Here is a 14,641-nt window from a genome sequence, read left to right on the forward strand (position 1 = left end):
TTAAGATGGCAGGAGAATCGAAGACGAGAACAAGGGTTAATTAAATTAAGGTTAGCTACACATATCTGAGATCGCGTTTCAGATACTGAGCCCAAGGGGCTGAAAATAAAACAGGCCTCTGTAAAAGTGTCACATATGCCCCCTGAAGACAGCACTTACACCAGTGTTCTTAGATACAACAAAAATGGCTGTTGGTGTATTATGATTAAAAACACAAATTATGCGATACCTCACCTTTTAGTCTGGAAAGACAAACAATTACCGTGATCACGTCTGATGTCTTCCCATTTACCGATAATCTCAGCTATGGCTGCATTATAATAAAAATATGCCGATTCCCTTGGCTTACAAGACCCTGTCTGACATTTTTAAATTGATTTTAAAAAGTGGAAATATCACCTTAAATTTCAAATACTTACCCTTTAGTTCTGAAAAATCGGACGAAAAAACTACAGTTTCATAAAGCTACATAAAAAAAGTGTGAGCAACATCAGTCCCTACTTGAGAGTCTCCTTGTTGGGCTGTCCAGTCCCTCAGTACCCACATGGCCTTGTGTAAGCTTCCCCTGAGTGACACCTTTGTTTGGTGTGTTTATCTTATGTATTAGATTTTATTAAATATTCAACAGCATTTTAAACATATGCATTTGTTAGTGTTTATTACTGACATCGTTTCCTCACAAGTCATGCTTAAAAGAAATGGCTCAATAACTACAGGTTTCGTGACTTATGAGGTACTTAAAGAACTTTGGTTATTCTGCAATAAACAGTGATATGCACTGATGTAATTTTGCCATGTTTTGTATAATCAGGTAATTATTCAGCAAATCTTGCTGAAAATTGGGTGATTTTTCTTGAGCTCAGGACCACGTCACATTTTTTTCAGTTTAAATTAATGGTCATTTATGACACAATATAAGAGATTTTTGATGTTCCAGCAGTTCTCAGGAAAACATTACTTATACACTTTCTGAAACTGCTTGTCCCATGCGGGGTCACAGGGAGCCTAACCCAGCAACACAGAGCCTAAGAGATACACCCAGGATGGGACACCAGTCCGTTGCAAGGCACCCCAAGCAGGACTCAAACCCCAGACCCACCAGAGAGCACGACCTGGTCAAACTTATTGTGCCACCACATCCCCACAGGAAAACATTGTTTCTATAAATCAGAGTAAGTGTGTGTGTTCTTTTCCTGCTGTACAAATTGTGCATATCTGAAGTCTATAGCTAACTAGTAACAATACATCCAAAGCACTGTTTTTCAGCATATATGAAAGAAATGGATATAGTGAATGGATGGACATTTTACAGTACATATCTAATGACAAAAAATTCCAGAATTCCAATTAGGTTCATTGGGAATGCCTCTTGATGAACCACTCTGTTGTGGTTGGCCAAAGAACCACACTTGCAGAAAATGCTCCTTCTTACTGATTGCTTCTTGGCTGTTTCTGGGGTGTGATGCAGCAGAAGCAGATTTGTGATAACACTTCCTCTGTGAATCCCAGTAAAAAAATACAATACACCCAGACTAGTGCATCTTCCATGATGAAACTTGCAGAACTCCATACCTGAACTGTCCTCTTGAGCTCTGTTAATAATACAGAACATAGCAAGTGAAATGCATCACACGGAATGATTTGTGTGGGAGTTTTGAGTTTTATAATACATCACAGGCAGAACATTTTGTGAAATCCATTTATTAATCTTTATTTATATGTATTCCTCCATTTTTAGAAGCTCCTTGTCCAGAGAGGGTCGCTGAAGCGATTTCTTTAAATCTTATGCCATATAGCCTGCCTGTGCAACTATAGATAAATTTAGAATTTACAGTTAAAGGTCTTATTGCATGTCTCAGAATACTATCTTAAGACCACCAGAGCTTTTAAGGCTACTACTATATGTACCTTCTCAAAGAAAGTCATTGTGGTCTCAGAGCACTGCCAGCCACACTAGCCAATAGTTACTTCATGCAATAATTATACTGATGCACTTTGCATGTCCAAAAGGGCACTCCATCTGGCAGTGAGCTCTGAAAATTTCAAAGTAACTAACACCTTTCTACATCACATACTACTATTAACAAAATAATTTCAAAACCAGGTTTAACATGTTGTAATGCATTTGTTTTGCATATATGGCCTTTGCATTTGTTATAAATGTCTCTTCAGGGACACTGAACCTATTGGTTATACCTACCAGCAACAAACTGTAATTAACATTGTAAATGTCAATCTCTAATTAAGCCAAAAATGAGTGTTATTGCCTCATAGATGCTTGCAGGTAATCTTAGTTACATAACTTTGGTAAATTGTAAGGCTCTCATGTTCTCATGTTTTGTGAAGCTTTTGTGTATATCTTTTACACTCCTTCTTACACCAAAAGAAGGATATTGCATGTAAAACATTTACATTTACATGTATTCATTTAGCAGATGCTTTTCTCCAAAGCGACATACTTCTCAACGAAAATACAATTTAAAAGAGACATAGCTGCAGACATGTGACTCTTAAGTAAACCTAGTTTGTTACTTTCCATTTGATGCACCGATGTTCATCGCTTGAATAGGTGCATAAAATGCAGGGTGTATGAATCCTGATAACCTTCCTACAATTTTTTTAAATAAGGTACACAAATATTCACATACAATTCAGGAGTAGCGGCTGTGTAAAGGCTTATCTGGGGATAATCATGAAGTTACGGTGCATGAACATTTACACCATACATGAGCTGGAGAGATCTTAGGCAAAGTGAGTCCGAAAAAGGTGAGTTTTCAGACCCTTCTTGAATGTAGACAGAGTTTCTGTAGTTCTGAGTGAGAGGAGGAGGTCATTCCACCACAACGGAGCCAGAACCGAGAATCTCGGTGCTTTACATTTCATGCGTGGGACCACCAAGCGAGCACAAGTAGACGAGCGAAGGGGTCTGGCTGGGGTGTAGCCACTGTATATATTCGTATCTCCACTATCAATAACTGCTAGTTCAATGCAGAGTCGTGGTGGTCCAGAGCCTACCCCAGAAGTATACGGGAGAACAGTATCCAAAACATTCAAACCTATATCTAAAGTCGCAAACCAGAACCCATGAGGCAGCAGTACTACCCACTGTACCACTGTACACCCACCACTGTGTACTGCAGATAATAAAGTGAATCTAAATGCAGACTCACATACTGATCCTACCATTATTCACAATTTGTGGGGAAAAATAATGAGCCAAAAATTCAATACAGTATACTCACTATACAGTACATGAATGCCATAAAATCCATCTGTTTAAATGTTCTGTATGATCCCTAGTTCCCTGCACAACTGAATTTATGATGATCACTGTTCAAGTTAACATTCTCTGTAATGGGCACATTTAACCTCAAGTCTTAAGTATGAAAATGCCACAGTGTCTAATCTAATTCTACTATTCGGGTTCATTTAAATATGTATGTCTTCTGGCTGAAAGTGGCTTTTGAATATGTCTGCATTTTTGCAATTGTAAAAAAGAAAACATAAGACAGAAATTCACACTTAACTACACAGCTCTCATCTTTAGTAAGTAATGTGTGTTCAGCCAAGTGCCTTGGAGATGGGACTTGCGGTCAGCTTGAACAAAGCTAATCGATTCTTTAATCTACAGATATATGTGTAACTCTCTACTTTTCATGAGGTAATAAGGTCTCAGGTGTTGGACTAAATGAGGTTTACTGAACTGTGGAAAGGGGTAAGGCAACAAAAAGAAGTAATTCAACCCTCTTCATTTTAAAAGGGATTTTTACATAAATTTAAAACCATATACAGCACTGTAGAAGAACAAACAGAGGCTGAAACCACTTGTCCTGAGTGGGGTTGCGGTGAACCAGAGCCTAACCCGGCAACACAGCCACAAGGCCGAAAGGGGAGGGGACACACCCAAAATGGGATGCCAGTCTGTCGCAGGGCACCCCTAGCAAGACTCGAACCCCAGACCCGCCAGAGAGCAGGACCCAGCCAAGCACACCACATGCCCCCCACTACAGAAGTATACATATTTAAATGTAGACCCATGGCACAAAAGGAAATAGTATATGGAATTAGAACGTCATTAGGGTATAAGCAGAGGAGTAAACTTTAAATGTTAAATTGGCTTACAATGCTTCCCAGTTTCCACACGCACAATGTCTACAACTGCTTGTCCCAAGCGGGGTCGCAGCAAGCCAGAGCCTAACCTGACAGCACAGGGCGCAAGACTGAAGGGGGAGGGGAAACACCCCAGACGGGACACCAATCCGTTGCAGGGCACCCGCAAACCCCAGATCCACCACAGAGCAGGCCCCTGCGAAACCCGCTGTGCCACTGCAACCCCCCCTTCCCAGTTTCCAAGAGATTTAAATGTAGAGTCTACAGTGACCATACAGATGTGGGCAATAACTATTAATTCATTAAATTCAAACTGAAGCTTCCCCATTTTAATCTGTAACACAAGATGGTCAGATTCTGGTTTTTACTGCATTTGTGAGAATTGGATGCCAATTAATAAACACATCTGTAACATTTCAGTAGGTTACAGAGGATGACACTACAAACATCAGAAGCCATCTCACTCCCAAATCCTCGATCATGCCCATAATATCAGACAATAATGAAGACATTTGAAGACTTTATCTTTTAATTCAGCCTGAGTCATAAAATGGAAATCAATGGCATTATGTCTGTTTATTTTTTATAAAGGACACAGAAGAGTCTTTGCTGGCTGCATAGTGCATTGAGAAGGAGTTAAACTTCTAGGTTAGACAACAACAGCAGCAACTGACTGCTTTTTAAATGTATCGATCTGGCCAGAAACCTTTCCACCAGACCCAAAATGAAAAAGCAGAAAGGTGTGAATTCAGTCTGTGACTCAAATATAATTGTTGCTGTTTAACATAACAATAAGCCACAACAGTGCAAAAACCAGTTTTTTTGCAACTAATCTTTTAAAAAATCTGTTTATGCTTTTAGCACTGTTGTCATTTAAACTGCTACTGAAAAACAGACTCTAACACTTGCCAGAATGTCATGCTTTTAATGATTATACATATTAATTTAATGATTATACATATTAATTGTTGTTTTTTTTTTAAGTTGTACTTTCTACTGTTGACTTTTAAACAGCTTCCTTACACTGCTAAGTCAAGGAACCATGCAACTGCATGCAGGTTCAATTTTTCTCCATCTTAAAACATATAGCAAAGCAAAATTAGGAAATCTCCCACTTCTGCCATGACAGTAATGAACAGCAGCAAAATAGAGACCTCTATAATGACACTGACACACAAAAACATTCACTGGAAAGAAAAGGTTTTAAGAAGCTGATCTTAAGAGTTATGTTTTACTCTGGAAACAGTGAGATGTGGCCAACAGAAACTCCAGGTTATTGAGAACTGTGCACCATGGACAATGGGACTGCAACGCAAGATACCACTACATGCGGTTTTTGGGGAATAGCACCAGTCCCTCACAGCTCATATTCATGAGGGGCTCTTCACTGCATTTTGCCTGAAATCTACACACCCACACAAACCCCAAGAACAGCAGATCTATTTGTGGGTATAAGTCACCTCTTCCATTATGCACCTTTTTCTATGCTGTAATATGCAAACAAAACCCAGATCAAAGCACAAATGATTAAATATTTCACAGTGCCAGTCTTGCTTCATTCTATACTGTAATAAACTGAAGATGTTCTTACTGCAGAAACAGAACTGTGTAACCAGAAATATAGGCAACTACCTTTCCCTTTTACATTTATTCTTGATTTATCTCCTGTAAATTATCTGTTTAATGAGCTAAATACAACATTAACATTATCTAGGACTATCTTAAATTCCGCCTTGTTCAGCCTACATAAGTTAAAATGGATCAAATGAAAGATAATTGCTGTAAGGTTCATTATTATAGTAGATATATAATAATGAACTCTTAAATTTATAACATAACTCAGCATTACAACAGATCTGCAAAACTGTGCACATGTTCACTTTAATTAAACAGGCATATGAAAGACCAAGGGTAACTGACAAATTTGACCTGTGCAGAGTCAGAGTGAATAAAAGTACTTTTCCAGTTCTACTTGTTCATGCTATACGGTGAATAAAAAGGGCCTTTGTCCTTCCATTCCTTAGCCTCTTTAAGAATTTTATGCAGCAGAACTTTTTGTAGAAATACTATCTGTTTTTATTAAATACATGTGAAAAGCAGTGCAAAGAGCCACAAAGTTCAAAGCATTTCACCTGAAATAACTAATAAACCTTTGCATCAAGGAGGCCATTTCATCATTGTGGATTTTGCCTTTTCCAAACTCAGTATTTAATAACTGAAGGTGAAGTTAAGCTAACCCACTGCAGAATTTAAGCAGTTAATATTGACCGATCATTTTCGAGGCCACATTGCATGCTTGAATTTGAAAAAAGACTGGTACTCCTTGTCTCTCATGTGAACTGAATTCAATGCAATCAGCGCTACACATCACTGCAAAGGTATATGAGAGGTTTCACTCATGAGTCCTTTCCACTGTTTTCATGATCAGAAAGTAACATATGCATATTGTACTGGCAACCTTCAAGTACATATAATGACAAATGTTCCTTTTCAATGTTGTCTTGTTAAAAGTTTGGATGAAATGATAAAACATCACACAAAGGAAGGTCTTCTGATCTGGACTGGACACTGCATCATTACCTCAAGTAGTTTTCTTATTTAGGAAACAGTCTCATAAACAAAATGTACAGTCATGCTACGCTACGTATGGCAAGAAATTTCCCATGTGTGAAAAATGTGAAAGAGTTTTTCATAAACTGTATTTAAGCATAGAATATAATTCTTGCAAAATAATATTTTGTAATGAACCCTGAATTAAAACAGTTCACTAGTATTTGAAATCCTGAGGTGTTCATTTTCCTCATGGCATACAAGGTTTCAGAAACTGCCTTTGAGAAGTATTGTACTGTACAAGTTAGAGAACATAATGGTTTGTAAGTTGTCTGTTCTGTCCACTTTTGCTAATGCAAACACTACTATGGCCCTAGATGCATATGTTGAGAAGATACACATAAGATAGTTCTGTGGAGACAGACGCATTAATTATGCTTTCATTCTCTCAATAATGGGGCAGCAGAGCTGTCACTTTGGGACTCAAAAGGCCCAGGTTCAAATCCGCCCTCTGTCGTCTCACCCCTGGAGCGAAAGTACTTACCCTGAACTGCTTCAGTAAAAAGTTGCTCAGCTATATAAATGAATAAATAATTGTAGGTAGCTTAACATTGCAAGTCACTCTGGAGGAAAGCATCAGCTAAATGAACAAATGTTAAATACAATAACAGCACATGAGAGGAGGAACTTGTTCATCAGTTTGAGCAGATTCGCTGGAAAGCACCTTTACTTCTTAAGTATGCACTGACACAAAAAATGTAATTTGGTTTTAAAAATGTACTGTGCCACTCCTGAAAATGTAACATGCATGCCTTTTAATTTGCTAGCAGTTACTAGGAAGAAATGGAAACGGCTACTGGAGCTTTAATCAAGACATTTCAGAAAGTTAACCTGTCAAACTTTTTGCACAGTTTATCAGTGTCATTATATAATTCACAAACAGCCATGATAACCTGCTCACATCCAAAACAAATTCCCTGATAGATCCAATGAGAACATGAAAGATGGAGCCGGAATATTCCAGCTCGACATTCATTGATTGTAACGACATAGGTGTTCGAAAAATTACTGTTTCTCCCAGGGTTACAGCAGGTTTACATCCATTAGATAAACTATTAACACGCAGCAGCACTCGAACCCTAATCTAATGTGCTTGTTGTCATGTTGAAATTCTCGTCATGGTAAAGCTGAATAAAATACATGTTTTAATTGTATTTACATCAAGCATAGCATGACAAACATGAGACTCAGGCAGATTCCTGAAGAACGGACTGCCCGAATAATGACTCACTGGCGAAATAAGGCAATAACAGATGTCATGACACAGGAATAAAATGGTATACGTGCATTCAATTTTTATATGCGAGTATTAATATTATTATTATTATTATTGTAGTAATAATAATAAGCGAAAAAGAGCAAAACATCAAATGTCGGTATTGGGCACGGCACGGGTGCAGCGGGACTGAATGAAAAAAAAAATGCGCAGATTTATACGAAACACGCAGTAAAAAATAACAGCGCAAACTGCAGCTTCGCATCCCGACACTGACAGCACTGAATACGGACGCGCAAGACACAGGAGGACCAGAGAAGGAAAGCGTCGCCTTACCGACGGCCTCTTGGCCACACAGTAAAGGAGCATCCTGGAGCCGAGGAGCTGCCGCTGACACCGGAGCTCTCAGAGACGCCGAACGGAACGGCTCTTCCGCTGCCTGTACCGTCCCCTACCAGCCAGCGCAGCTTGCTCAAAGTCCGCTTTCCAGACGCATCATGTTTGCCTGGACGTGGAAAATGTCGGCGAGCGAGTTTTAAAGGTACAAACGACTCGAAATGTGTGTGCACAGTTTCGAGTAGATCTACACGCGTTCAGAGAGGCTCTGATCAGACTGATGTTCTGCAGATCTCTGCTCTGCAACGGAGATGTGCTGAGTCTCTGCTGCTGATTTGAGCCCTGCTGACTCATCTATTTATAACAACAGATGAGGTAAACACACAAATGAATGAATGAATGAATGAATGAATTAATGTTATGAAAACCAGCAGAAATAGACTCCTTTTATTGTCCTTGTAAGGACACTTGAGCCTTCTTGTAAAGAACTGACAAGGTTATCATGTGGACCTGGACATTTCACTTGGGGACACCTGTGTCGGAAGTTACATCCCTGCATACCACCTCTTCATCTCCTCACTTTTCATAAATGAATGAATTTGCTCCATTTCCCACAGCCTCAGTACAATGCAGCGTGACTGTGCTGGTGGAAGGAGAGGAGGAGGAGGAGGAGGAGGAGAAGGAGAAGGTGCTACTGGAATCCAGTGCAGATGAATAAGCAGAATGCTGCTGTGTTAAGCAGGAACTTTAATCCACTGCAGCGCCAGATCTGCGAATTTCCACAGCTTCTGAGTCCAGGCTCTCTGCTGCAAACCCATCCCACGCCATCCTCAGAAATTCCCAAATCTCTCAAGACTCACTGGTATTTAAAGTCATCTTGGTAATAAGTGAATAAAAAACAGCAACACATATTGTTCATATTAAAAGATTAACACAGAGCAGGAGACTGAAAAAAAAAAACTTCTCCAAAACCAGGCAATCTCCAGGTTCACAAATTTGACTGCTGAAGGGGAGCTCTGCAAGATCTCCGATTAAATGCAATTAAGACTGAAGTCAGTGAATTATGCAAACAATTCTTATTAAGGGAAAAAGTGGTTCTGCAGGAGCCATTTCAATCGTTCAAAATGATAGCAGAGCTCATGTTCTCTGGTGTGGCTTTTTTCTCTCCATTTTCTGGTATAACCACTGTGCCCACCTATCAGCACAATCATGCCAATGCATTGTTAACTATTGTTTTATTTATAGATCTAAGATGATTTACCAGGTCAGACATGCAAATTTATATATAAAATATATAATATTTATCCATTCATACAGCTGGGTACTGTTGATGTATCAGTTCAGGGTATGTTGCATAGTATGTTGCATTTGATGTGAAACAAAAACAGATTTTATCGTGACATCCTGGGACTGACAAGAGTCTACACTTTACCTTCATTGTTTGGTATATAATGTAACGTTTAGCAGTTCAGCAGTCCTGTTAGTCCCAGCCATTTACACTAATATTAATGGGCCTTTGGGGAAGTTTACTTGGTAGTGTCGTTCTTCCCCTGCTGAGACCTTTTCCTTTCATGTGAGGGTGCTTTTGGACTTGACATGGTTCCAGGAAGACACTTGTCCCTTCTATTTAAAATCTGACAGAAGTCGGCCTACCATCGCTGTTGCTGCTTTTCACATTGTGCTGCTAAGACTGCATGATAAAACAGGAACCTAAGAAAACTTCCCTTTGTAAGAAATTTAAAGGAATTAAAACAAATGTGTAAGTAAAACCAGGCTGAAAGTCACCTCTCCCTCTCAACCCACATCAATGGAAACAAAAATGTAGTACTCTATGGCATAACAAACAACTTTTAAATAGATCCTCTGTATTTGCAAACTTTGCTACTTCGGTATTATTTATAGAATATGCTGGCAGCTGTGAAACTAAATTACTGTAGTTGCTGGCCAGCTAGACAACATTCAGAAATAGGTGGCATGTCTTACTTATTTAAAATCAATTTGTGATTTTTCTTCATTTGTATTTCTGAAAATTTCAGAAGTAAATAATTACATGACCTCAAGAGTAAATTTGCCATCAGTTTCAATGAGGTACTTATAAATGGCTTTGTATAAGGAAACAAACCGCAGTGTATAGTACACACAGACAATGTCTACAACTGCTAGTCCCAAGCAGGGCAAACCAGAGCCCAACCCAGCAACGCAACGTGCAAAGGGATACACCCCTCACAGGACATCAGTCTGCTGCAGGGCACCCCAAGCAAAGCTCAAACCCCAGACCTACCACACAGGAGGCCCCAGCCAAACCTGCTGTGGCACCATGCACCACCATGTGCCACCGTGTGTAGAGTATTAATTCTTATCTATAATCACAAGACAAACCTGCAGAACTGTAAGCCACTAAAAAATAAAAAATATGCCAATATGATTGAGAACCACAAAATGTAAACTGGTGACTTAAGGATGTCAGCAGAAAAAAGGAATACACTGTAGACCAGATATAACGGCACATCCAAACTTTCATGCTCTGTTATAAGCTTCACAAAATTTCAACATTTTTTTTCTAAGTTTCTCATTGTGTTGTACTAATCTCTCTATATTACATAACTTTACCTTTCAACTTTCGGAAACGTGTTTGGGAACCACCCAGATTTGAAACATGTGAAAAGGAACTGATAGAAAAAATGCGGAGTCCAAGATCTGATCATGTTATATGCAATCTCGCATTGTATCGAGCCGTGTTATATCAGGTCTACAGCGTATAAGCAGTCCAGTTCTCAATCTACTATCACTATCGGTCAAACACCAAAAATAAATAAGAACAGTTCACAGCACTGTGCTTTATTTCCTAAAGAAAATGCCAAGACAAGTGCATCTAAATTATACTAGTCAAGAGCAAAAAAGATCATGTGAGCCTTATCAACAAGGCTAATAGTCTGTAGAGCAGCTCATCACTTACTTTGTCAATGTGCAGCGGTTCAGACTGTGTCCTCAGCAGTCTCCTCCCATTGGTTCTTGGGTTCTCGTCACATTGCCGCCTTATTTCCATCAACGACTTGGACTCAGCTGTGAAGGTGACAGATACTTGACATCACACATCCAGTCACCTGTGAGTACAGGCAGTATTGCATTTATGTCTTTTTTTGACAGCAGTCAACCATGCCCTCTCGTTACCCTTGAGTATGAGAGTAGAGGAGCTTGTTAACTTCTGTGTCCTTGAATCGATAGACCCTGGTGTCATAAGCCTTAAAATGGATGATAGCGTAGCACTTAGAGTCTTTAACTTCTAACAGACAGATCAAGTACACACCCTGATCTGGTGCAGTTAAAATTACTCAGCTGTATAAATGGGTAAATAATTTTAAGCTTAGTACTCAAGCCTAACATTGTACATTTCTTTGAAAGAATATGAAGGAATCATATTAGTTAATAAATGATTGATTTCACCCTTATCAAGGCAATATGCAGCTCTATTGTTGTCTCACCAAGAGTAATGGGGAGCAGTTACAATATCTCCAATCCCATGTATGTTGTTTATAGGTTTCACAGTCTGCTACCAGAATGTTTGCTGTAAACAACACTTTTTTTTAAGCTTTTCCTCTCTTGGCATACCATCACATGTAAAATTCACACTGGTTTATGCCTTCTGAGGACGACCAAAGGCATATGTGGATTTGTCCTGTTCTTGTGATGGTTTTACACAGTGTGTGTAAGCTGACTGTGTTTAACTGTGTAGTCTGCTGAGAAGGGCTGCTACCTGCTAAGTGTTTCCAGTCTGTTAAGTATATCCTGCTGGGGAGGTCTTTCCGTAAAAGTACAGAGTGACAGCGCTGGGGTGCAGCTCTCAAAGGCAGATTCTTGGCATAGTTCCTAACGATGTGGAGCAAAGCCTGAAAATCATATGGGAAAATATTAACTGAAGAAGCAACTGGCTCTAATATCACTATATCTGCATCTTTATCTATTCACATTTTTATTTATTTCAGCAAAAATTCACTTCAAAAGTGTTTTCTAGATTCCAGAATTATTCTTTGCTGGCCCTGCAAAAACACACACACACACACACACACACACACACACACACACACACACACACACACACATTTTCAGAACCGCTTGTCCCATACGGGGTCACGGGGAACCAGAGCCTGCAAAAACATGCATACATATTTTAAACAAAACCAGTTGTATATTCTTTAACTTCCCATAAAAAACAAATGTAATTAATGTTAGAGTATAAACAAAAGAACTATGAACTAATGAACTTTTTTATTATACTCTGTATCATTGTTAAATATTGTTCTTTCCAAATTGGTATTTATATCTTTTTTGAAGAAAGAATAGAACATTTGTACATAAAATTTGCTAGAGATATATATGACTGAGGTAATTTGTAATTTATGGTAATTTTATTGCTAAGAGAGAAGGCAGAGAAAGAATCAAAGTATAAACGTATCCTCCAAAGTCAAAGTACAGCCCAGGTAAAAACACTGTCACTTGTAAATGTTAGCCTGAGCCACAGATGAGCATCTTTTTAAACTTCTGACATGCGTGAAAACTGATCTTTTAGTAATAATGTCCCAGCAGTAAAACATCATCACAAGTAGCTGGTGCTGCTGTTGTGTTTGTCAGGTAAAATGTGTGGCGAGAACTAATTAAACTACAGAAAAGTGAAATTTTCTTATTCAAGAACATGAGATATTAAGCAGACAAAAGCCTAGAGATCTGCAGCAGTTTTAGTGGATTAGAATGTAAGACATTTAAAAAGTGCTATACATTGCACAGAAGTTGGCATATATTTTTATCTTATTGAACCAGATGTTGCATGAAATAGACCTGCCTCATGCACACTTTGTCTAGAACCAAACATCAAAACAGAGAATTTTCCAAACAGTCCCTGATGCAGAAATCCATACTAAGCATTCAAAGGATGAAAATCTTTGTTGGACGCATTAACTCCTTGAGTATCGAGTTTTCACAGGAATGTTTGATCTGGCAAGTTAAGATGCCTATAATACAAATAGCACAAAGAAAGCCTTTACACTGATTAGTGCTGAATAACTTCAGGAAAACTGGTCAAAAGTGAAGGGCTTAAAAGCTAAAGGCTTACAGCTATTACTTGTGTGCCTTTAATTTCAGTCGCCTATGAAAAACTACTGTAAATCCCTTTATCGTAATTTTTTTCCTACTGGTATGAGCAAAAAGAAAAGATTTCCCAAGGTTACAGTGTATATACAGTAGCAGTCAAGAGTTTGAGGACAACCTGGGCAAAAATGGGGGACAAACTGGACAGAAGAGTCCAAGTAAAGATACAACTGTCCTGGTTCTTTGGAAACTGCAGCAGAAGCGCTAGGAAGACCTGTTAATTCATTTCCTGGACAAACCTTTTAAACAAATGACTAGCTTTTGGAAAGGGTGCTAAAATTTGACTGGTACAGTATGAGCCGGTGGTCCTACAGCAGGTAAAAATAGCTATCTGAAGATGACAGAGAGGTATGTGCTTGGCAGCACAACTTAAAGAATACATATAGTGGTTTGTACAACTACTCCTTCACATGCCTTATTGGTGCTTGATGTTTGTTGCTACAAGGGCAATTACTATGCTATTAGTTCAGAGTACGGGACTCCCATTAACAGGACTTTCATTTGTTTCCAGAAATGTGAATTGTTAATTTCACATAATTTCAAGCGCATTTTCTGAGGGTTAACAGCATCTCTCTGAACAAGCTAATTTTGCTAACAAACATGAAATGAGTTTCACAGACAGAAATTCAAATTCTCCTGCCAAAGCTGAAGATATTTTGTACTTGGTTTACAGTTGCTAAATTTGACACTGTAATGCTTTGAGAAATATATATTAATTAATTATGGTGTGGTGGCAGAGAATTGCAATGGGTAGCACTTATGGGTTGCACTTGTGGCTCATGGTTCCTGGGCTGTGGGTTCAAACCTGTGTTTAAATCCAGCTCTATCAGTGCAGACTTTGCATGTCCTCCCCATGTTAGCATGGGTTTCCCCCCACAGTGTAAAGACATGGTCTTTGGGTAATTAATAACTTTAAATTACCCTTACTGTATGTGTGAGTGAATGAGCATGAATACGCGAGAGTCGTAGGATGGGCTGGTATCCTGCCCAGGGTGTACCATGCGTCGCATTCTACGCTTCCGGGATAGGCTCTTGACCACTGAGACCCTGCATAGGGCAGTCGGTTATTGATAATGAAAGAATTAATAATCAAGGGGTGTTTAAATATTTCTTAATTGTATTTCTTAAATTTCCTGAGGTAGAGCAAAATTTCCAAATACTCCGTCATAAAGCTTTCTGAACCATGGAAGCTACCAGATGTTTCCTCTTTGTTCTTTTCAATTTGAA

The 14,641-nt window shown here is 38.9% G+C and overlaps 1 protein-coding gene across 2 annotated transcripts in view; it reads right to left on the reverse strand.

Annotated features, from left to right (window-relative positions):
- The window catches only part of arhgef9a (Cdc42 guanine nucleotide exchange factor (GEF) 9a), a 70,173-nt gene that overhangs the window by 50,790 nt on the left and 4,742 nt on the right, over positions 1-14,641 (reverse strand). The window contains exons 3-4 of one of the 2 annotated variants that reach the window (XM_018728605.2): positions 12,027-12,159; positions 11,229-11,335 (exon numbers count right to left, since the gene is read on the reverse strand). In XM_018728605.2, the coding sequence (XP_018584121.2) occupies positions 11,229-11,335; positions 12,027-12,159 (240 nt within the window). Of the gene's footprint in view, positions 1-8,272; positions 8,648-11,228; positions 11,336-12,026; positions 12,160-14,641 lie in introns of those variants that run through there. The other variant, XM_018728606.1, reaches the window with a different exon arrangement.

Source organism: Scleropages formosus, chromosome 14 (genome assembly GCF_900964775.1).
Source record: "Scleropages formosus chromosome 14, fSclFor1.1, whole genome shotgun sequence".
Lineage (NCBI taxonomy): Eukaryota > Metazoa > Chordata > Actinopteri > Osteoglossiformes > Osteoglossidae > Scleropages > Scleropages formosus.